Here is a 24,219-nt window from a genome sequence, read left to right on the forward strand (position 1 = left end):
CCGTGTCACCCCCTCCCACACACACACATACACACTGAAGGTTCGTGGATTAGATTCCTAGTTAAGGCCATGTACCTGAGGTTGCAGGTTCACTGCCCAGCCCATCCTGATGCATGCAGGAGGCAACCAATCAAGGTGTCTTTCTCACGTCAATGTTTCCCTTCCTCCCTTCCATTCTGTCTAAAATCAACGGGGAAATATCCTGGGGAAAGATTAACAAAAAAGAAAGAAAACTGCATGGGGTAATGGATGGTATCCCTACAATAAGCACTTTGGCTTAATGAATCCAAGTCATTTGCTCAGGGCCTAACAGTTCAAAGTGTTGGCCCCAGGATAGGAAGCCAGGTATCTCTGACTCCAAAGCCAACTCTTCTCTAGTATTTAAGTTCCTGGTTCCTGGGCAGGAATGCTGTCTTCTGCAATTTCTTCCATTAACAGAAACCTTGAGCAGGCCCTCAGTCTTGCCCAAGTTCGCCCTCAACACCTGAAAAGGATGCATCTGCCCCACACTCTTGAGCACTTGCTAGTCCCCCAGCCTTGTGGGATGCTTCCGACATGATTGACTATCCAAAAAATGAAATATTTCCTGAAGAATTCTGGGTGAAAATACCATCCAAATAAGAAAAAGGGCTATAATTGTGTCTGTGGGTTTTTTTAAAATATATTTTTATTGATTTTGGAGAGGAAGGAAGGAAGGAGAGATAGAAACAACAAGGATGAGAGAGAATCATTGATCATCGGCTGCCTCCTGCACGCCCCCCACTGGAGATGGAGCTGGCAACCCCGTTCTATCCGCTGGGCCAAACCGGCTAAGGCTGGGGTTTTTGTTTTTTACAATGTTTTCTAGTTTCTCTGATCTAGCTTTACTACTTTAAAGTCCTATTTAAGAGAAGTATAAATAAAAATCTTTTCTCGAGAGAAACATCGACCAGCTGCCTCCTGCACATCTCCTACTGGGGATGTGCCCGCAACCAACGTACGTGCCCCTGACCGGAATCGAACCCGGGACCTTTCAGTCCGCAGGCCGACACTCTATCCACTGAGCCAAACCGGTTTCGGCAGGGTTTGTTTCTTTAAACAATGTTTTCTAGTTTCTCTGATCTAGCTTTACTACTTTAAAATCCTATTTAAGAGAAGTATAAATAAAAATCTTTTCTCTAAGATGGAGGATGATTCTCAGGAAATTCATCCACACTCAAATTTATGGAAGGAGTGGGGGGTGACCAGCGTGGGCAAGAGGACCTAAGCTCTGTCCCGTTTGCCTGGAAGTTTGATTTGGGAGTATAATGAGCCTCCTCTCATTCGTCACTGATTACACTTAGAAAATGGTAAATTATTAGAGCTTTACAAGTTCAAAGCTTGACACGCGATAAAATTTTATTTCCAGTGCTCTGAAGAATAGTGTAGACTATACACTGCCTGCCATTCTTTAGACTCTACTTTTCTGGCACATACAATACACAAAAAATTTCCAGCTCCACGTACACAGCCAAAAAAAAAAAAGCGGGAGGGGGGGAGGTGAGGGGGGACGGCCAGTGCGCATGCTCCTTACCCGAGCCAGCCCGGCCCTCAGCAGGTTGCTAACGCGCCTGCGTGCCCCGAGCCGCCTCGCCCAGTCTGCGGGGCGGGAAGCCACCGCAGAACCCGGATGGAAGCCCGGCGCGGCCGGGGCGGAGGTGGCGGCGGGCGCGTCTGTGTCACCCGGGTTCCTGCTCCGGGTTCACACCGAAGGAACCGCCGCCTGGACTGGTTCCGGCGCCCAGAGGCTTGGGCCTCAGTCTAGCGGACAGTGGCCTGGGGCCTGAAACGGGCGCCTCCGAGAAGCCCGAGCGTCCTTTGAGCCTGCGCCTCCTGCTCGGAGACGGGCGGGTGCAGACCGAGCAGGTGCTCCTTCCTCGCCGCCGGCGCCCTTCGCTCGTCTGGGCCGCCTCCTAAGCAGCGTCCGTAATAATAGCACCAACAGGTCCTTCCTACCACTTCCGAGCTGCGTGTGCTTTCCGCGCATGCTCCTTACTAGACATCCCCGCGACCCTCCCAGGTAGGTACTATTGTCAGCCCAGCCCCAGCCCCAGCCCCAGCCTGTGAGGGACAAAGCCAGGACCACAGGCTTTTGCCTCTGGAGCGTTTGCTCGTCCCTTTTCTCCTGGCTATTTGCTTTTAACTGTAAAATGAAATGATTTAAATCCTCTGCCTGCCCAGACACCCGCACCTCCCGCGGACTCGCAGATAGAAGTTGAATGGAATTTGGTTTGGAGTTTTAGGTTTACAGCTGTACTTTGTTGTTGTCACTGCTGAGATGTGTATGTGTTAGCATTCCCCAAATAATTCTGTTATGTGACTGTCCACCTTTTAACTGTTTTTTTTTTCTCTCTCAATCGTAATACTTTTTCATATCTTCCCTTCTGCTTCAAAAACCTGCAAAAAGCATTCTACTTTGTTATATCAGATCTCTCGTTTTGAATCTCAAAAGAAGTCTGTGTTACAGAATTTTGGAAACTTTGGGGATCACTTATATTTACCTGGGAAATAAAATTGTTTCTAAGGTATATTTGAGCCTACCTTTGTGTTATACCTTTGCTCATTGTTCAGGAGGGAAAAAAGAAAAAGGAAGTTGTCATCGATTCAGAAAACTTAAATGCCTATTAAAGCATTTAGACTGTTTACTTAGCAACCTAGAACACCTGCCAGCTAGAGACTGGCCCCAACGGTACGTTTTCATTCCTCTCAGTCTGACTGTAGAGTAGGATCTGTATCGGAATCGCCTGGATAACTTCCTTTTTGATTCTTTTGTCCTATTCTGGAGATGATCTATTAGTTCTAAGGTAGGACATGGGCATGTATACTTTCAAAGGGGATCCCAGTGATTATGATGGGCATCTCTTGTTAGAGATTACTGTTTTAATTACTCTTCACAAGGATGATCTAAAAATGCTTATTTAGAACACAGATTCTGGGCCCCTATTCCAGAGCTAGAGAATGGGAATCTCCAGGGGCGACGCCCAGGAACCTGCATTTTAGCGCGAGACTTAGATGATTCCTCCATTTACTAAACTGGAAAACCACTGCCTTGGATTAAGGCAAATCTTAGAAATGTTGCTTATTTTCCTTTTGTTGTGGCTTTTCTTAACTGCCTTTACTAAGTGATAGTTACATGAAAAAGCATCATGAAATTGCTCGTAATGAAGAGAATGAGAGAAATTTTTCTGAAGTCTTGGTAACAAGAATAGTTGTGTTTCTCCTAAGCAAATTGTTTTGCTTTTCTATATAAACAGTATGAGTCATGTTACACTTTAGCAGCAGGAATCTCTGAGCCAAATTTGTGTCCTGCTTCTATGTGGAGAAAGGCTTAGAACTGTAAGAAATTTTCTGCTTAAGTTGGAGTCAAAGCCACTCAAGGATCAAGTGGTTTTACAGACCTGTTTAGTCCTTAACTATTAAAAAGAAATAGCCACCTGTCAAAATATCTGCCCTTTCTTAAAGTATTTAGTGAATTATTTCCTTCTCTATTCAGTGCTTCATAACAGGGGTGTGCATACATTATTGGCCCAAGATGGAAGGAGGGGGTGGTAGTGAGATGTCCTTTTCTGTGAGAACAAAATGTACCAGATATGTTTGGAACATACATCTTTGAAAACAAATTAAGCCATAACTGCAGTTCACCAGTAGAGGACTTAAGGGTATTCACAACTTGCATAAACCCAAACCTCCCGTATATAACTTGCTGGCAAGTCACATATTCCAGGACTTTAGCTGTGAGTTTTAGCTTTCAGTTGGACTGTCATGCCGTCATGGCTTACTTTGAACTGACATCTATCTTACAGGATATTTCTTGACATGAACACAGATTGACAGGATGGCATGTAATGTGGCATTGTTTTAATTTGGTTAGCCACTGATTTTTAATGCATGGGTTATATTTTACTCCCAAAGCAAAATTCTGCAGCATCTCTGGAATACTACCTGAAAATTTGGGGGTACCATGTCGAAGAAACGCAAATGGGATGATGACTATGTTCGTTACTGGTTCACCTGTACAACGGAGGTTGATGGAACTCAACGCCCACAATGTGTCTTGTGTAACTCGGTATTTGCAAATGCTGACCTCAGACCATCAAAACTGTCTGACCATTTCAACAGACAGCATGGTGGTGTCGGTGGGCATGACCTCAATAGCCTGAAGCATATGCCCACACCATCTGACCAGAACCAAACCGTGAAAGCATTTGGAGTTGCATCTCAAGAGGATACCTTGTTACAAGCATCCTATCAGTTTGCGTATTTATGTGCCAAGGAGAAGAATCCTCATACAATAGCTGAAAAATTAGTGAAACCTTGTGCATTGGAAATAGCACATATAGTTTTGGGACCAGATGCACAAAAGAAGCTTCAGCAGGTCCCCTTATCAGATGATGTGATCCATTCCAGAATTGATGAAATGAGCAAGGATATCTTACAGCAAGTTCTAGAAGATATCAAAGCCAGTCCTCTTCAAGTGGGTATTCAGCTTGCTGAGACCACGGACATGGATGACTGCAGTCAGCTAATGGCATTTGTGCGATACATAAAAGAAAGAGAGATCATAGAAGAATTCCTGTTCTGTGAACCATTGCAGTTAACAACGAAAGGAAAAGATGTGTTCAATCTCTTCAGAGACTTCTTTTTGAAGCATAAGATAGCACTCGATGCATGTGGCTCTGTTTGTACTGATGGTGCCTCATCTATGTTAGGAGAAAACTCAGAATTTGTTGCTTGCGTGAAAAAAGAAGTACCTCATATTGTGATCACACATTGTCTGTTGAACCCTCACGAACTTGTCACAAAGACATTGCCTACAAAGCTGAGGGATGCTCTGTTTACTGTTGTGAGGGTAATAAATTTCATCAAAGGGCGAGCTCCGAATCATCGCCTGTTTCAGGCTTTTTTTGAAGAGATTGGAATCGAGTATAATGTCCTCCTCTTCCATACGGAAATGAGGTGGCTTTCCCGAGGCCAAATACTTACTCATATTTTTGAAATGTATGAAGAAATAAATCAGTTTCTTCACCACCAAAGCAGTAATTTAGTTAATGGCTTTGAAAATAAAGAGTTTAAAATTCACCTAGCCTACCTTGCAGATTTATTCAAACACCTAAATGAACTTAGCGCATCTATGCAAAGGACTGGGATGAATACAGTATCAGCTAGAGAGAAGTTATCTGCTTTTGTTAGGAAGTTTCCATTCTGGCTAAAGCGAATTGAGAAAAGAAATTTCACTAACTTTCCTTTTCTTGAAGAAATAATTGTTTCAGATGATGAAGCAGGAAGCATTGCGGCTGAAATAACACTGCATCTGCAACTGCTGAGCAGCTCCGTCCATGGGTATTTTTCTGTGGGAGATCTTGATGAAGCGAGTAAATGGATACTGGATCCGTTTCTTTTTAATCTGGATTTTGTTGATGATGGTTATTTAATGAAAAATGATCTTGCTGAATTACGAGCTAGTGGCCAAATTTTAATGGAATTTGAGACAATGAAGCTTGAGGATTTCTGGTGTGTTCAATTCACAGTGTTTCCAAACCTGGCAAAGACAGCACTAGAAATCCTTATACCATTTGCCTCAACATACCTTTGTGAATTGGGATTTTCATCACTTTTACATTTTAAAACAAAGTCCAGAAGCTGCTTTAATATGAGTGATGACATTCGTGTGGCTATTTCAAAAAAAGTTCCTCGTTTCTCAGACATCATTGAACAAAAGCTGCAGCTACAGCAGAAGTCACTGTAAACTGCTATGCTTTTTTAATGTATAAGTTTTAATATATTCTTAATTCCACTGTAAAATTAAGCTACTAATTCTGTCTCTTTCCTTTTATGGTATACCGAATCCTATGTTTAAAAAATTTAGCATCTTTAACTTTTAGTTTTCACATGAGTCATGTGAAAATATGTTTTAATAATAAGAATGCAAGCAGCAGAAAAGATTTAAGTACCACTATCTCGTTGATACATAGGATTCTTCTAAGTATCTGTCTAACCGGTTGATGTGATACATTAGAAAAGACACCAAGCACTAGAACATCCAGCTAAATGGTGCAGTATTCTAAGGAGTGGAGCCAAGAAAAAAAGAGAAGACCCCTCCAGAACACCCATTTTCATGTTAAGAGTAAAAGTCAAAGGACAGAATGACAGACTGAGTCTTCCTATGTCTGTGAGGGTTGTTATAGGCAGGTTAATAAAATCAGAAGATAATTATGAAATGTTCTAGTGCAGTGGTCGGCAAACTCATTAGTCAACAGAGCCAAATATCAACATTACAACGATTGAAATTTCTTTTGAGAGCCAAATTTTTTAAACTATATAGGTAGGTACATTGTTATTAACTTAATTAGGGTACTCCTAAGTTGGCCTTTGCTAAAAACGCCCTCAGTCTGATTGAGGTACGTTCGCTGAGGTCGACCCCTTCCAACTCTCCCATCCACACTCGTCTTGTATACTTGTTTCATCTATCTCCTTTCCGAAAACCGACTTCTGCGCATGGGCCACGAAGTTTCAATCGCACTGTACGTCCGTGCCCGCACGTGGTATTTTGTGGAAGAGCCACACTCAAGGGGCCAAAGAGCCGCATGTGGCTCACGAGCCGTGGTTTGCCGACCACTGTTCTAGTGGGAGAAGGGATGATTCTAGTTTGTATAGGATTTATTTTTAAATGTATTCTTCAGAGTTAGTCCCACAGTGTCCAGTCCTCTAGCTACCATGCTCTAAATATGACATTAATAAACATCCTAATATCCTGTTAGTCACTCTGTCTTCTTTTAAATTACATCAGGACTCCAAGTCATGGAGGCTGCTAAAAAGGCGATCCCAGAGCCTTACGCTAGAGATTCTGAGTTAGCTGGTCTGGGATATAAGCAAGGATCCTCATTCTTAACCAGCCTTCCAGATGTTCTGATGGAGTTGTTGGTCATCATGCCTCATTTCTTTTACACTTATTTTCCCTTTATCCCAGTTTTCTCTTTTATTTTATATCTTTGTATATTTTTTAACATAGTTTAAAACTTTTAAATGGACCAGAATATGAATAATAAATAAATTGACATGAAGTCATTATAGTAATTAAGGGTCATCAGAAAGTTAGCCCTGGGAGTTTAAGTTGATGTACTCTTTCTAAATGATAATTTGGCAAAATATATTTTAATTTAAATAAATTTACTTTTTTTTTTCAAAACTGTAATGTTTCATCAAAGTACTGGAAGCTCAAGGCTGGGGGGAAAAAACGAGTCCTGTAATGAAAAGCTGCAGTCGCCCTGGTCGGTGTTGCTAAGTGGTTAGAGCGTCAGCCTGCACACCGAAGGGTCACGGGTTGGATTCCTTGTCAAAGGCACATACCTGGGTTTCACGTTTGATCCTGATTGTGGGAGGCAAACAGTCAATGTCTCTCTCTCTCTCTCCCCTGCCTTCCACTCTAAAAGTGTCGATGGAAAAATATCTTTGAGTGAGAATTAACAAAAAAAAAAGAAAGAAAAAAAGAAAAGCCTCAGTCTCCTCCCACCCAATTACTTTAAGCATTTCTGCTGTAACTTTCTGTGGTTCTACCCATATAGCTAAGAAATATGTTTATACCAAACACATATGCCAGTTTTGATTTATCAGTTTTAGAATTTATATATTGACTCCTCTAGATAATAGGTAAGGATTGAATTTCTAAAGCATCCATCTCCTCTCCTGCTACTCTTAATTTTTTTTATTATTATGACACTAATTTTAGTTCCTCTATTGATTATTCATAGCTCTTTGAGGATTTTTCCCTCTAGGAATTTATCACATGGGGATAAAGAATCGGGGATTTCCACAAAGTTTTATTTATGAGGTGGGTGATCACAGCATTTAATAATAGTGAAAACTTGGGGGGTGGGGGGGGACTAGAGGGGAATGGAATGTGACTACCACTTGAAAACTGTAAATTTAAGTTTATATTGTCTACACAAAACTAAACATCACCATCAAAATACTTGTGTCAATAAATACATGCCTTCTTTCATTTTAAAATGTAGTTACAAAGTATGTCTTCATTGTTCCTAGTGTAATCTAATGTCAAAGACAGTTGGGAAATTTTCCAAAGGTAATAAAGGAAAAAATCTGGATGAGTATGTATAATGCTTGATATGTTGGCATGATGAGGCTGGCTCTGGAAGTGTGAAAACTGAACATTGAAAACAATTAGTTTCTACTGCAACTGGAACTAATGCTCATGCCAGGGTGAAGAACCACTGCAGAGATGATACAGCAATAGGAAGCTGAAGAAGAAGAAACAAGTCCCTGGCCCTCCCTCTAGATTTACACTATCTCTCTTGCATCTCTTATTTGCACAGCCTTACAGAAATCTAGGTAATGAAGAAATGTACTCAATGGGATTATAATCCCAGCATCTCAAAGCAGATTATAGAAAGTATAGAAGGATGGATTTGAAGATGAAAGATAATAATTTAACCAGCACATTCTACCCCTTTGGCTATTTTAGCATCCATTCAGCCCTTTCTATCCATATTTGAATTTCTATACAATAAACATAACTTTGTGGGGGTTTTAAGGTGTAACTATTCTTTGTACAAATGAGGATGCGCTCACCTTCTTTCCAGAATGAGGAGACACAAAGTCTCAACTCACTCAAATTTAGTAGCAGTCCCATTAATCTGTTGCCTAAAAACCAGCCCCAACAACCAAGTTTGGTTTTCTTGGGGTGTGGGGGCAGGTATAGAGGAGGTCTCTAGGTATAAATCACCTGTGTTAAAATAAACAATGATAACACACTGGTACAAACCACCCTGAAATTCTTCAGAAACTTGGTTACAACACTATTCATCAGGATGTGTCGTGCCTTAACCAGGCCAATTTCAGGCCCCCTGGCACTAACCCTCACAGCACATGCCCAGAAAGGTCAGTGACAGTCTCAACTTCCAATTCAGTTGAACCACTTACATCCCCTGGTGAAAGCATTTCTCTTGGGAACCAAGATTTCTAAACCATGAGTTCAGAGCTATATCAATGGGAAGCAAAAATTCTTTGAGTTATTAGATACAATAGTCAAAGTCACTCCCACATCTAACCCTTCTGGACCAATGCATTCTGCCTTGGAAATGAAACAAAACCATACTCATTGGTTACCAACTCAAAGCACATATTGCATCCTAGAAGACTGAACCTTATCCTGTTAGGTTATTTTTTCCCAACAGCAAGTGTCTGACTCTTAAGTAAATCATTCTGTCATTCAAACAGACCAGGTTTATCTGGGTGATGAAGTACATGACAAGACCAATAAATTGCACAGGAAGCAATTTGTTTCCACACTCTGTTATGGAATAAATGTGTCCACCCTAAAATTCATACGCTAAAACCGTAACCCCCAATGTGATGGTATTTTGAGGTGGGGCCTTTGGAAGGTAATGAGGATGGGACCCTGGCTGAATGAGATTAGTGCCTTCTTTAGAGACAACAGAGAGCTTGCTGTCTTTCTGGAGTACAAAGGAGATCATATGAACACAGAGAGAGATGGAGACCACTTACAAGAAGAGGCTTCAGAGTGAAAGCTACCTTGTCACACCTTGATCTTGGATTTCCCAGCTTCCAGAACTGTGGGAAATAATGTTTACTCAGTCTATGTATTTTGTTATGGCACTCTAAGCAGAATAGCATACACTCCTTTGCTAGTCCTTGATGAGGTGCAATTGGTACATGATACGTGACAGTTAATAAAGTTGGCAGAAGTACTAAAAGCAATCCTTATCCAGATTATGTGTCTTTTCCATTGAGAGTGAATTACTGCCCCTTCCATGATAGAAGGAGTAGAATACAATTAGCCTGCTACCAAGTGTCCATATCAGGGCTCAGTGTTGGTCTCTGCTCTCTGCTGTTAGCAGGTCAGGCGCTCAGTAGGTCAGTCTTGATGAGGAGAAGTCCATGTTGATGACCCTGTGAGTAAGCCTCCATCCTTGCCAACATGACCACTCTTTACAGGGGCCTGTTGAGCAATTGTTAGGATGGCTGGAGAAAGACTAATAGCTATAAAGTACATCATCGTGTCCTCACAATTATTGAGAGACTCCTCTGTTAATTTAGGTTCAGCAAAGCCATCAGAAAGTCCCCAAGTGAAAGCTGTCACAGGAGACCCATATGTGCCTTAGTATTCCTGCCAGTCTTGGTTACTTACTGGGAACAGTCCAGGTACAGTGATGAATTTCAGAATGCAGTAGCCGGGACTCATGGATAATTACATTCCCTATAGTTGTATGCACAGTACATTCTCATGATTGCACAGTGTCCTTTGATGAGCATTCACCTGGAGCACAATAATACTCCATTCTCTGCCTATTGTGCAAGATCCATCCACATACTTCACCCCCAGACCTTCTTGTCCCTTCTCTTATAAATCCATTTCAAGTCCCTGGCCATTCATCAAGTTATTAGTAACTGCATTTGAATATTGGAGTTTAGACTGGGTAGCATTCAGTTCAGTAGACAACCAAATGCACTGCTCAAAATTCTGCTCCCACTTAAGATTTCCCTTCATTTAAATCTTTCAGAGACACCTAATTGGGGGTGTAAAGTTGTAGCCATTTTGGCAAAAACCAGCTGGTGCTCACATATTGGGCGGACTAAACTGAAAACCAGGCCTAAGTTGCTTTGTTCTAGTCAGCTGTTCATAAGGAACACTCCATGCAGCCAAAGTTATAGATTGAGAAAAAGGAAGCCTTGCAACAGGATTAGGTGTTAAAGCAGTTGGGCCAGTTACTCAGGCAACCTGTTTGTGCCTTCCTGACCTGCTTGATCTCTATCCCTTGAATATCATTTCCACGTGATGACGGATTGTTGCTGTGCACACTCCAATTCATGACTTGCTGGGCCACACAGCACCCAGACCCACTGAGCCTTTTCTCAAAAGGACAATAGTTATCTTCAAAAGAGGGAATGATTTGCTCTAAAACCCTAGAGGCCCATGCTTTGACTCTCCTTTGTCAGAGGCTCCATACAGAATCCCTATTTGCCACATACAGGTGACATTGGACCTTCAGGGACTTCAGTCTCAAGCAGCAAAGTAGCTGGCACCACAGCATGGGCTCCCTGCAAGGTCGTCTTCCCTCCACTCAGGACTGGCAGTGTTACGGAAAGTGGGTCAGAGTGACACATGCAAGTGTGGTAAGTGTTGCCTCCAAAAGGCCCACCAAGCATTATGCCTCTGTTGTAGTATGTGATGCAAGGTACAGCAACCTGTTCTTCACCTTGAACTATTGCAGCATGCTCCAGACCACTAGCCCATCAGAAACACCACCCAGGTGGGTGAGCCCCTGAGTTTGTATAGAGTCTGTCTCCCACTCTCTGACTCGCATGCATTTTACTAAGGCGTCTAAAATACTTGCGACTGCCTTCTTATCAGAACTAATCTGCATGTCGTCAGTGAAGTGGACCGGTATGATGTACTGTGAAAGGTTGTGATGATCAAGATCTCAGCAGAGTACATTCTGGCAGACCGTGTACTTGTTCCCTTGAAATATGCTGGATCTGACCCTACTTATGGGTCTAGTGGCAGCAAGGAGTTGGGGTAGGTCTTAAGAAGTAGAGGCATCTCCTTGAAAGGCACCTGCCTCAGGTGAGGTTATTAGAGGGACTTCAAGCAAAGGAAGCCTAATCTCAGACATGGGAGGTGAAGGCGAGGAAGGCTCAGTGATTTGGGGCAGTGGTCGCCAGCTGGTGGTCCGTGGACCATTGGTGTCCGTGAGGTCTGAAAGGTTGGCGACCGCTGATTTAGAGGTTAAGATTTTCAGCTTCATCAGAGGCCATGCAGATGTCTTCATTCCAAGTCTTGGGGACACTTTCCCAACCCTCATTCTAACTTCCACTGAAAGTTGTAAGCAGTGAATTTAATTTACATTTAATCTGCAACTCTCACAAATATATCTGAATTTGTTGGGTTTTTAAAAATATTTTTATTGATTTCAGAAGGAAGAGAGTTAGAAACATCAATAATGAGAGAGAATCATTGATTGGCTACCTCCTGAACACCCCACACTGGGGACTGAGCCTGCAACCCTGGCATATGCCCTGACCGGGAATTGAACTGTGACCTCTTGGTTCATAAGTCGATGCTCAACCATTGAGCCACATTGGCTGGGCTGTATCTGAATTTGCAGCTATAAGAGATTTGAGATACCATATTTTTCTGTGTATAAAACACCTCCATGTATAAGACACCCCCACTTTTCCAACCCAAAATTAAGAAATCAATATCTTAAACATTTTGCTGGTTTTCCTCTTAAGGCCTTCTTCTTTTTTGGCATCTTGAGTTGTTCTTCCTGTTTTCTCCACTGTCTGATCAAACACTCAGTGGGAGGAGGTCCAAATTGTCTCTCTGCAGCTCTATTTCCATGCTCTTTTGCATAGCTGATTACATTCAGTTTGAATTTTGCAGAGTAAGACAATCGCTTACTGGTATTTATCTTTTTATTTTTTGACATCTTTATGGGCTCAGAACGTTCAGGTCCCTGTTGTATCTGCACACTCTCCACCTCCACCTCCAATTATGGCATCAGCTGATGTCAGTAACAATAAGTCTCGTGGTTGGAGGAGGCCTGTTTGACAAGGTATGGGCAGCTACACACCCACATAGCTCCCTCCTCGGCTGACTTCATGTATAAGACACCCCTCGGTTTTCAGTCTAACGATTTTAGAAAAAAATAGTGTCTTATACAGGGAAAAATACAGTACTTTTAGGACCCCCCTCCCCCCCCATAGAACTCTATAGTTCTCTAACTGGGACTTGAGCTGAGATATTAGAGGGCTGAGTGTGTCCTTTCCTTTCTGTATGCACACCAGGGCAGTCAGAAGGAGGCACCTGCCCCAGTCCTTGTAGTCATCATTGTTCCCAGCAGCCAGTTGGTCCCCCAGGGCACCTACTTCAGGAAGCTCTTCATCACAGTAATTAATCAGTGCCACTCCATGCCACTGGATTCCACATTTCATTTTCATGACAAGGAGCTCAACATTGCATTCAAGTCTAAAGACAAACCCCTACACCTGAGAAAATGTCATCTTTGAGGATCTGTTTCCTGAGGCTCCTGGTACAAATTTCTGATCAGTCAAGGTTCAGTCAGGAGACACAAACTTCTCCAGTCACAACTGCTAAAGATAAAAAACTTCTTTCTAGCCGCTAGCTAAATTTCATTTATTCCGTTTAATCATGCCTCATTTTCTCAGTCTGGGATTTCTGCTTTTCTTCCAAGCCAAAAGGCAGGGTTAGACGCTTTATTTCTAATATTTCCTCCCAAAATGATGCTGGGAAAGCCCTGGTTTCTCTACTCATCCATAGGCTGCTTTTTCAAAGCTTGATTCTATAAAGCAGGAGCCTCGAGCCCTTCTTAGTGGGACTTTTTCTCAAATCAAACGTCTGTTCATTTCGGATCCTCACACTGAGTTGTGAAACCTCATCAAGAACTTATTGCATCAGATTCCAAAACGAGGTCTCCCCAACTGAGGCCCTTCGAGTTACATCTGGAAATGAGCTGGATCTTTTCTGGGTCATTTCCCGTTGAATGTGAATCATGTCTATTTTGGTCTGACTCCGTTTGTACTGGGGCTCTAGCTGCCTCAGGGCTTTAACTCTCATGAAACCTTAGGCCAGAAAAGCCTCTCAGAACTCCCTGGTTCTTCTTTTTCTTCCCAGGAAAACTGCTCTGTGCAGCTAAATAGGGTCCTGTGGAAGGAACCTATGACTGGGTCAGATCCGCACTCACAGCCCAACTCTGCCCCCCACTCCCTGTGTAACCCTGGGAAGATGGCCCGCTTCTGTGCCTTGGTTCCTTCAACTGTACAATGGGAGAAATATTTGTCCCAACCTTGGAAGATTGGAACAGCCTACTCTTTGAAACGTGTGTTTTTTAAATACAAGTATATAATAGTTGAGGGTTTATGATTATTAACTCTCTAACCTCTCTGCCATGTCCCCAGGTCCAGCTTATCCGTAGCAGCAAAGGAAGAATTTCCAAGAAATGGAACACAGCATGTACTTTGTTTTATTTTTAAAAAAATATATTTTATTGATTTTTTACAGAGAGGAAGGGAGAGGGATAGAGAGTTAGAAACATTGATGAGAGAGAAACATCGATCAGCTGCCTCCTGCACACCCCCTACTGGGGATGTGCCCGCAACCAAGATACATGCCCTTGACTGGAATCGAACCTGGGACCCTTCAGTCCGCAGGCCGACACTCTATCCACTGAGCCAAATCGGTGAGGGCTACTTTGTTTTAATCCTCACCTGAAGATATTGGGGGGTTTTTTAAATTGATTTTTAGAAAAAGAAAGAAAGAGAAACACTTTTTTAAATGTTTATTGAGGAAAGGGGTGTCCATAATTCATAGACTTTCATGGTTTTAAAAATAAACTGTTCCAAAAGTCATACAGTGAAAAATGTCTCCCTCTTGACACTGTTTTCCAGTTCCCCAGTCCAGAGACAACATCTTGTATCACAGTTTTTTGTACATCCTTCTGGAGTTCGATTATACTCCTACACCCATGTGTTTGTGTGTTTTCCTCACCTCTTCTTTTTTTAAAAAAATATATATACATTTTTTATTGATTTTTTACAGAGAGGAAGGGAGAGGGATAGAGAGTTAGAAACATCGATGAGAGAGAAACATCGATCAGCTGCCTCCTGCACGCCCCCTACTGAGGATGTGCCCACAGCCAAGGTACATGCCCTTGACTGGAATCGAACCTGGGGCCCTTGAGTCCGCAGGCCAATGCTCTATCCACTGAGCCAAACCGGTTAGGGGTCCTCACCTCTTCTTTATGGAACTTGCATGGTAGAAAACGAAACACACTCTTTTCTCACTGTCTCAGAGATAATTCCATAATAGTACATAGAGGTCTGCCTCTATTACTTAATTAGTCCCCTATTGCTAGGCATTTTGATTGTTTACAGTCTTTTATCAGTTCAAACAAGGTTGCCAAGAACATCCTCATACTCCCAGGATAAGTTACAGGAAAGAAAACAGCTATGTCAAAAAATAAATCGTATATGTTTTCATTTTTATAAAACTGCAAAGCTTTCCTTGCAGTTTAGCTGTCATCTTGCTCCATTCTAAGTGACAACATGCACTCCACCATCAGCCTTTCTGTGGAATGGCAGCGAGTCCTCTCCATCTACAGCTGTCCCTAGTACTGCGACATTAGCGAGACTGCGCTTGGGAAAATCTCATGCTGGAGAGCCTCGCAGCTCCAACGCCCCTTGCTGCAAGTAAATATTGACAGCTTGGATCGTGGCCATTAGCTGTTTGGAATGATTCAACAGCCATTTTAAACACGCTTTTGCACCAAAATCAGAGTAAAGAAAGGGTTGAAAAAAGGCAAACAGGAAGGTCTACATTTATTGTAAAAAGTATTACATAGGTCCTTTTCCCTCCATTAACCTCCTCCAGCCCGCTCCCATCCACCCCCTACCCCCGCCCCCAGGCCCTCACCACCCCATTGTCTGTGTCCACCTGTTATGCTTCCCACCCACTCTCCCCTGCCTTCTCTCTGAGGTTCAACAGTCGGAAAGTCTACATTTTAATAATGGATGCAAGACAAAATGACCTTGGACTTTATCTTGACTCCACAACTATCAAGTCACTGAAGGTCTCTGGACCTCTTTGTCCTTGTGTGTGAAATGAAGACTACAGACCAAATTATTTCCCAGGACCCTTCCTGCTTTGAGATTCTGAAGATTCAGATGGAGTGAAGGTCAGGGGGACTTGTCCTCCCAACCTCACTGTATTCAAAAAGCACGAGATGTTGCAAATCAGTACGTTATTAATATCTAAGTCAGTGGTACAGTTGGGCAGGGATTTAGACAGTGATGAGTTGGTAAACAGGCTGGGGACTGAGTTGGGGGGAAGACAGCCTTGATTTGTAGCATTTGCTGATTTGTAACAAAACTGGAAAACCATGCCGAAACCGGTTTGGCTCAGTGGATAGAGCGTTGGCTTGCGGACTGAAAGGTCCCAGGTTCGATTCAGGTCAAGGGCATGTACCTGGGTTGCGGGCACATCCCCAGTAGGAGATGTGCAGGAGGCAGCTGATCAATGTTTCTCTCTCATCGATGTTTCTAACTCTCTATCTCTCTCCCTTCCTCTCTGTAAAAAATCAATAAAATATATTTTAAAAAAAAAAAACTGGAAAACCATCCACCCCCCATTCTTCCGTTTACTCGGCCAGGAAACATTTATTAAATGCTTGCTGGGTGCCAAGTATGGCACCACTGCCTTTTCCTATACTTTTCATTAACCATTTATTTTCTTACCAGCAAGAGCAGGCCAGGGATTTGAACATGTTACAGTGGAGCCCTCAGGGTAGCACATGGAGATTCCTACTCTACCCTAGGAGAGGGGCTATCCTGAGCCCTTTCGATTCTGAATGGGCTCTGGGCATCCTAAGCAGGGTTTCCTCACCTTTTCCATTCCTAACACATCTGGGAACAGACCAACTTACCCAGATGGGGTGGTGGATGGAGGTCCCCTTTCTAGCCATCCTCGAATCAACACCCTACACTATTTCACACATCATCTTTCATGCATGTGCAGAACTCGCACCTCCCCTACACCCAGACAGGTCTCAGTCACCCCTCAGGGCTCAACGGGAACCTCACTTCCCCAAGCTTTCTCAGACCACCTAGTTTTATACTTAATGCTTTTCTCTTCTGTAACACTCATTTCACATGAAACCACTTGCACCATCCTTGCTAGACTCTAAGTTCTTGGAGGACAGGCACCAAGCCTATTTGGTATATCTCTGTATCTCCAGCACCTGGCTTGGGGACTGACACATAATAGATGCTCATGAAATGTTTGTTGAATGAATGTTTGTTGAGCCCACTAACTTTCATCCTCAAATAATATTTATGTAATATTAGTAATAATTCTCTACGTAGTTCAGTGGCTTACCAAATACTTTTATGGGTGAGTGTCCCAACTTTGGGGGGAAGGACAGTGCAGGAATATCATTATTCTCCCAACTTTTCAGAAAATGAGACACCATCTATGAAGTAACTGACTTGTCTAAGGTGGTAGAACCAGCATGAGAGTTGGAATGCATACCTGCACTAAAGGACTGTAAACCTTGGGTCATATACCATCTGTTAACCAGAGGCTCTGGCAGCCCAGGGAATACTGGTGGCTAGTGGAAGACAGCAGTGGAAGGAAGAGGGAGAGGCACAAGCCAGGCCTCTGATGACCTTTCTTTCCCCCAGTGTCTGCTTGTTACCCACACGGGTTCACTCCGTGTGTTCTGGGAGCTGGGACCCTAGAGCAGGGCTGGGCCAGAGAGTTGGTGAGGCCAGCAAAGCCTTTTCTTCTGGGGAGGAGGGAGGTGAGGGCTGAGAGGCAGGGGCACCTGCCCACACTGTTATGTATGCACACATCCACATCTGGACAAAATCCACACCAAGGCATACATACATACATACATACATACATATAACACACCGAACGAGCCACTGCACAAACAGGTGCCCCAGACATCGTGCACATACATACTGGTGCATGGTTATGCATATTTGTATACACAATAAGCATGTACCCAACGCACAGATATCCAGACACTGCTGTGTACACCCAGCAACTGACATACACACCGGCTGCACACCAGGCTGCAAGAGTAGACATGTGCATGGACATGTGCATACATATGCACTCACCCATGCACACACACACACTCGCGATTCTTACTCTCAACTACACGCACAGTCAGTACCCAGAGAAATGTACTCCATTGTAAGCGTCATGCCCACACGCACCCTCACATCCACAGTGATGTCAATGCGCACGCTGAAGCAACAGACATACTCAGACCCTTGCAAACGCCTGGGTAACAATCATTTCTGGCACGTAAACCTCCAAATACACTGACAGGTTCTACACGCGGAGAGATGCCTCGATGCACCCAAGTTGCCACCAGCGCTTCAAGTTTTTTTCCAAACCAACTCGGACGCTGCGGGCCGGCCCACGTGACCGGGAAGGTGACGGGGAAGGCGCTCCCGCCGGTGACGGGATGGGAAAAGTATGCCTGGGGCGGGGCGCCGGGCGGGCTGCTGTCGCCGCGGGAGGCGGGACGCGGAGCAAGGCCGACAGCTTGGTCGCTCCCGAGGCTCCTGGACGCCCGGGGCAGCGAGGGTGAGTGTCCGCCGGCGGTCCACTGTCCGGGGAGAGTGCGGGCGGGGAGAAGAGGGGAGGATACGCGGTGCTGGGGCGCGGGGCGGGGTGGGAGTCGGTAGGAGTGGGAGGACTGCGAACGCCCCTTCTTTGCAGGCCGGGCAGCCCACAGAGTCCTACCCCTTGACCTCCACCTTCTGGAGTATATTTCATATGAATTAACATTTACTGGGCGCTGACTGTGTGCTCGTGGTTTACCTGTTGATAGTTTTATAATTCTACCGCTTATTGAGTGCCTATTTCGTGCCAGGCCCTGCCTGCCCTCTGCGCACGCTGGTTCATTTCCATGACAACAGCTTATCTGCTTCTGCGAGAGAGGAACCAGGCTCAGAGATGTTAATGACTTGCTCAGGGCTGAACACCTGGTAACCGGTGGCTAGGGGATTTGAACCCTGGTGAGTCTGAGTCCAATACCCGAGCTAACAATCGTAGCTGACATTTATCGAGCGCATTATCTCATTTACTCTTTACAACATTTAATTAAATATATATTATACAGACCCGAAAACTAAGCTCAAAAGGTACTGAACGACAAGCTGAGATTTGCACCCAGTTCTTCACAACTCTTGTCACTCTCCCTCCTCCCCCAAACTGTGTTCTTTCTCCGTCCCCACCGCCACTGCCCAATGCCAGGACTGGATGGCAGCTGAATGTTGCATGGTCCCGGTGGTCTCCCAGCCCAGGCCTCTCCCCTAACACCGTGGGTGCTTTGCACAACCTCAGTGTGGTCCTCCTCTGTTCTCTTAAAACAAAACTCCTGCCTAGAGTCTACAAGAATCGCCTCCTTAGACTGGCCATCTCCCAGGGACGTTCCCGTCCCTGCCACACTAAACCAGCAGCAATAGCGTCAACAGTGTCCTATATATGTCAACCCAAGGCTGGTCTCAGCACTGTTTGAAGTCTGTCCTCTCCCATTCTCCCTTTCTACACCCCCCACAGTTCTCCTCTGACTTACCCTGTTATCTGGCAATTATATAGCCATCATGCCCACTTTCAGCTGCCTACCATCAGAGCATCCACACTTTCAGAACTTCACTCCTGCCCTGCCTTCTTACCCCTCAAGTGCACCACACTGTGTTTCTTCCCAGAGTCTGACTTCCCTCCAGCCCTAGCAGGGACACCAGTCTTGCCCTCCTTCTAATCCTTCAACATTAGGATTACCTTTTGTTTTAAATGACATAAAACTAACAATGTCCATTGTAACAAATTCAGACACTTCAAAAAGGTAGAAAGTGAAAAGTAAAAGCCCATATACCTCCTGATTCTGAAACGTAACCCCTTTAACAAGATGGTATGTCGTTTGGAAATTTCATATATCTATATATTTGAGTGTCTATCTTTTTTTAACTCAAAGATAAGCATTCCATGCTGCAACTTGCCCTTTTCACTCTGTGTATCTTGGTCATCTTTCCATATGTGCAGATACGGACTCACTTTGTTTTTATAACGTCGTCTTAGTGTGTCATTGTACCAAGGAATCGAGATTTGGTTCACAAGTCTGGGGTCATCTTTGAAGCTATTCTCCCTCCATTCAGCAAATTCCCCCGAGAAGTTACTTCTTTCTCTGCAAATCCCTCCATTCCTCCCTATCTTGCTGTTCTTGCTCTCATCTGTCTGCTGAGTGGACACAGACGACTGGACCTTCTTCTCCACCGTCCCAGTCTCTGACGATCCCGAATGTTCACGGCGGGGTGATGGAGTGCATACACTCACAGCTTCCCCCACGCCCTCCTCACGAAGGCCTGCCAGCTGGCTTTGCCTCTGTGAGAGGAGCTCCTGTAGAAATTGGATTTCTGTTCATCAAGTGCTAGTCTACGTGGACTTTGGAAAGGAATTCTATGCTGAAGCTTTTCTCAGGGAAACAATTCTCCTTGAGATTTGTGCGTTTCTGTAGATGGCTTAATTAGACAGCTGCCCTGGGAAGGTTTATGCACATGGGTTCTTTGCCCTGGGCCCGAGTCAACAGGCCTGGCTTCCATCCAGTTTTGACCTGGGAAAAATGATTTCTTTCTTTTTTTTTTTTTAGCCTTTTTTTTTTCTTTTGCCATATGGGGATAATAGTATCAGCCTCTTAGAACTGTGGGAGGTTAAAGGAGAAAATGAACATCAAAGCTTTGAAATAAGAACACACAACATACACAGAGAATTCTCTTTCCCTCTAGATCAGGGGTTGCAAACTCATACCAACTGGGGCTGCGCAGTCTAACCTCCTGTCATATTTCTCCTTGTTCTCACACATTATTATTATATGGAATAACACGACTGTCACTGAGTACTTCCTGTGGGCTGGTTATTGCTGTATTATCTCATTTAATATTCATAATTACTCTATAAGGGAGGCACAGGCCATCAAATTCCTCGGGGAGACATTCCTAAAGACCTTATATTATTCAAACTCGTATAATTCAAAACTCACCTGCCGAAAGAAGGATGGCAGTATTTCCGTTTGCCGATTCGTATAGGGCTATCCTGTGGCTATAGCATGAACACAGTTTACAATTTACAGCTCCTGCTGCCTTGCAAGGTCCTCGACAAACTTTCACACATAAATTGAAACCATAAATATGTTTCTATCATGCAATTTCAAATTCAAATGATTCAAATATGACCATGCAGTATTGTTTTCTCCCATTTTACAGGCAAGGAAACTGAGGCTCAGAGATAGCAGAGGTCAAATAGCTAGAATATGATCCCTAACCTCTTAACCACCAGACCAGCTCTGTGCTTCTTGAAGGCCAGATCTTTAGAGTTATTTCGAATGTCTGTCAGGGCCTGACCAGAAGTGACTGCATGGAGACCAGCAAGCACAGGGAAGTCAAAGAAAACCTAGCCTGCCCCACCCCCTCTCCCCCCGCCACAACCCCCCAACCCTTCAGAGTTCAGACTTTGTTCCTCTCCCTCAGTTTCCAGATCTTCAAGTGTGGTCCCTCTATGCCATTCCAAGGAACCGCCTAGCCCCATTTCCTTTCCCTGTCTTCAGTGCAGTCCTGGCTGCCCTTTGAGAGAGAACCTCCTACAAAGAGAAAAGAGGAGCAAGGCTTACTCCCTCTCCTGCCTAGAGCCTGGTCATGCAGGTATGCCAGGCTGGATCCTCATTAGAACCAGACCCTGTGCCCTATAAGAGCAGCAACCACATCTTTTCATTCCAGTGTCTGGCCTCAAAGGCAATAAAAATAGGTGACACCATTGATTGGGCATTCTCGCCAAGCCATGGTGCCAAGCACCAGCACACATGATGTCTCATTGACCTTCTGTCACTTAAAGACCTGAGCACTAACCCATCGAGTCACCTGTCTTTATTAATCACCTGTATTGTGGATCACGGTCGTGCCAGGTGGCTCATAGGTGTGTGGGGCCAAGGCAGGGACCCCCACAACTTCCCTCAGCATAGAATGGCTGGGCAGGAGCGAAGGCCCACCCTCACTAGGATGCTCTTTTGGTAGCAACCGACAGAAACACTATTCAAACCAGCTTAAGTGAAAATGGAGAATTTATTCTAAGACTACAGGGGCCTCCACCTGAAATGCCATAGGACTCATGAAGGAGGTCAGGACTGTTTTTCATTAGTTCAACTGCAGTTGGTGACAATTAAAATTTTAAACAAGGTCTGAATTTTTGTATCAGGTTTTACTTCCAACATCCATTATCTGCTGTATTTTCAGAAGGGCAAGAAATAATGAAATAAGAATAGGTGATGCTTTTATACCTCTTACCATATGCCAAACCTTATTCTAGGAGCATTATAGCCTCATAACAACCTTCTAAGGTAGCTACTGCTCCTGTCATCCCCATTTTGGAGAGGACTAGGCTGAGGGAAAGAGGATAAGTCACTTGTAAAAGGCCCACAGCTAGTTCGTGGGATTTCAACCCAAGCAGCTATGCTTAGAGCTGAGGCAGTAGCTGCCACATGGCTGTTGGGCACTTGAAATGTGGCCAGTCTGGCCCTAGCCAGTGTGGCTCAGTGGATAGAGCTTCTGCCTGCAGACTAAAGGGTCCTGGGTTCTATTCCAGTCAAGGGCACGTACCTCAGTTGCAAGCTCAATCCCTGGTCTGGGTGCAAGTGGGAGGCAACCAATTGATGTGTTTCTCTCACATTAACGTTTCTCTCTCCCTCTGTCTCTCCCTCTCCCTTCTACTCTCTCTGAAAATCAATGGAAAAAATATCCTTGGGTGAGGATTGACAAAAAAATTTAAAAATAATAATAAAAAAGTAATGTAGCCAGTCTGAATTAAGATGTGCTGCAGGTGTAAAATACACACCAGGTTTCTAAGACTGAGTGCCAATTAAAGAATGTGAATTACCTCATTAATAATTTTCACATTGATCACATGTTGAAATGATGATGTTTGAGATATATTAGTTTAACCAACATACATTATTAAAATTAATTTCACCTGCTTTTTTTTTTATATATATTTTATTGATTTTTTACAGAGAGGAAGGGAGAGAGATAGATAGTTAGAAACATCGATGGGAGAGAAACATCGACCAGCTGCCTCCTGCACATCTCCCACGGGGGATGTGCCCGCAACCCAGGTACATGCCCTTGACTGGAATCGAACCCAGGACCTTTCAGTCCACAGGCCGATGCTCTATCCACTGAGCCAAACCGGTTTTGGCATTCACCTGCTTTTTAAAAACCTTTTTAATGTGCCAATAAGGTCATTTAAAATGACATGTGACTTCATGTCATATGCCTGTTGGACAGCACTGTTCAAACACGGTCCCCAGCCCTCTGGTCTGCCGCTTGGAGAAGCTGGACACAGGGCCCTGAACCGCCTCGGGCCTCCTTCCCGCAGCTCACATCTGGCCCATCAGCTTCCTTCTTCTCGCTCACTGCAGTGCTGGGCAGGTCCAAAGCTTGATGGCTTTGGCCTCAGCCACCCGAAGCCTGACTCCGGGCCTCACTGCACAGGGCACAGGGCACGGGGCCCAAAGGGGTGAGCTCCACGTCCCCTGCATCACATGCCACGTTGGCTGGTTTCTAAGGATCTGAGGTGATAATACAGTGGCCACCAGACTGACTGCTGGCGTGCTCTCGGAAGTGCCACTGAGACAAACCCCACAAGATCTTGGCTCCTGAGACCTCACTAGGTCATGGTTTGGCCTTGGACCTCTTGTCTAGACTGAGCCAGAAATAGGGGTGGAAAGAGAGAAAACAAATGTTTTTCTGGGGCCTTTTGACAAGCGGATCCCATGACTTCTAATGGTCTGTATTTTGACTCTGGATGCTGGAGTGTTTCCAAGCAGGGATGTGGGGACCCAGGAAAGGGGGCGTGGGGAGTGCTGTGTGAGCCGCTGCAGCAGCCCCTCTCTCCTCCAGGCGGAAAAAAATATCCTTGGGTGAGGGTCTCAGCTCTTCAAGTGAAGCTAGACAGGGCTGTTTCCAATTTGCTTCCTGGAATTCAGGGAGGGCATGGGGTGTTTGTCATTATAGAATTTGCACTCCCATTAAAGCCAATTTTTGGAGCATTTCATCTGCAAGCAGGCCCCACCCCATTCCAACCACCAGCCCTTCCTTGCCCAGTTGGGTCAGATTCAGGTATCCTCTCCTCATCAGAACTAGGCCTCCCTGTGAAATATTCCGGGGGCCCCTACTGTGAGGTCAGGGCTGTGTGCTGTTAGTTCAGCTGCAGTTGGCGGCAATTGCAATTTTAAACAAGGCTCTAACTTTTGTATCATGTTTTGCTTTCAACGTCCATTATCTTGTTGGATTCTCAGAACAGCCCTGTAAGGCAGACCGGATAAGTGTTATTACCTCCACTTTGTAGGTGAGGAGATGAAGCCCAGATAAGAGGAAATGACTTTTCTATAGTCACATGACCAGTGAGTTACGGAGCTAGGATACGGACCCAGTCTTCCCAATCCAAGTCCAGTCATCTCCCTGGGCTTCCCTCAGTAGCCAAGTGTGGCTTTGTTATCCGCACGTTTACTGAAACCTTTGGATCCTGTTGCTCTTTTATGTGAGTGACCATTTCATTCAAGGCTGGAACCACTATGAGTT

General features: G+C 44.4%; 2 protein-coding genes across 7 annotated transcripts in view; both read left to right on the forward strand.

Annotated features, from left to right (window-relative positions):
- The first annotated feature begins 1,878 nt into the window (after window positions 1-1,878).
- On the forward strand, window positions 1,879-6,236 carry ZBED8 (zinc finger BED-type containing 8). Of its 3 annotated transcripts, none has more exons than XM_023754070.1 (3): window positions 1,913-2,038; window positions 2,426-2,822; window positions 3,931-6,236. In XM_023754070.1, the coding sequence occupies exon 3, from the start codon at window positions 3,980-3,982 to the stop codon at window positions 5,762-5,764; it is 1,785 nt and encodes a 594-aa protein (XP_023609838.1). In that variant the 5' UTR covers window positions 1,913-2,038; window positions 2,426-2,822; window positions 3,931-3,979; the 3' UTR covers window positions 5,765-6,236. The 3 variants fall into 3 exon arrangements, with proteins under 3 accessions (XP_006089116.1, XP_023609838.1, XP_023609837.1); XM_023754069.1 differs by having other exon boundaries at window positions 1,921-2,038; window positions 2,447-2,822; XM_006089054.3 differs by lacking the exon at window positions 2,426-2,822 and having other exon boundaries at window positions 1,879-2,038.
- C1QTNF2 (C1q and TNF related 2) overlaps window positions 1,913-24,219 on the forward strand; it is a 29,222-nt gene continuing 6,915 nt past the window's right edge. The window contains exons 1-2 of one of the 4 annotated variants that reach the window (XM_023754071.1): window positions 1,913-2,038; window positions 11,028-11,169. In XM_023754071.1, coding sequence (XP_023609839.1) covers window positions 11,086-11,169 — 84 coding nt within the window. In that variant the 5' untranslated portion in view covers window positions 1,913-2,038; window positions 11,028-11,085. Of the gene's footprint in view, window positions 2,039-11,027; window positions 11,170-18,091; window positions 18,176-18,592; window positions 18,610-21,131; window positions 21,289-24,219 lie in introns of those variants that run through there. The other 3 variants (XM_006089055.3, XM_023754073.1, XM_023754072.1) reach the window with 3 other exon arrangements.

This window comes from Myotis lucifugus, unplaced genomic scaffold, assembly GCF_000147115.1.
Source record: "Myotis lucifugus unplaced genomic scaffold, Myoluc2.0 scaffold_56, whole genome shotgun sequence".
NCBI classification, from domain to species: domain Eukaryota; kingdom Metazoa; phylum Chordata; class Mammalia; order Chiroptera; family Vespertilionidae; genus Myotis; species Myotis lucifugus.

Bases quoted from the DNA above. Each gene is read 5' to 3' on its own strand.
- ZBED8 (XM_006089054.3), top strand. From the start codon at position 3,980: ATGTCGAAGAAACGCAAATGGGATGATGACTATGTTCGTTACTGGTTC.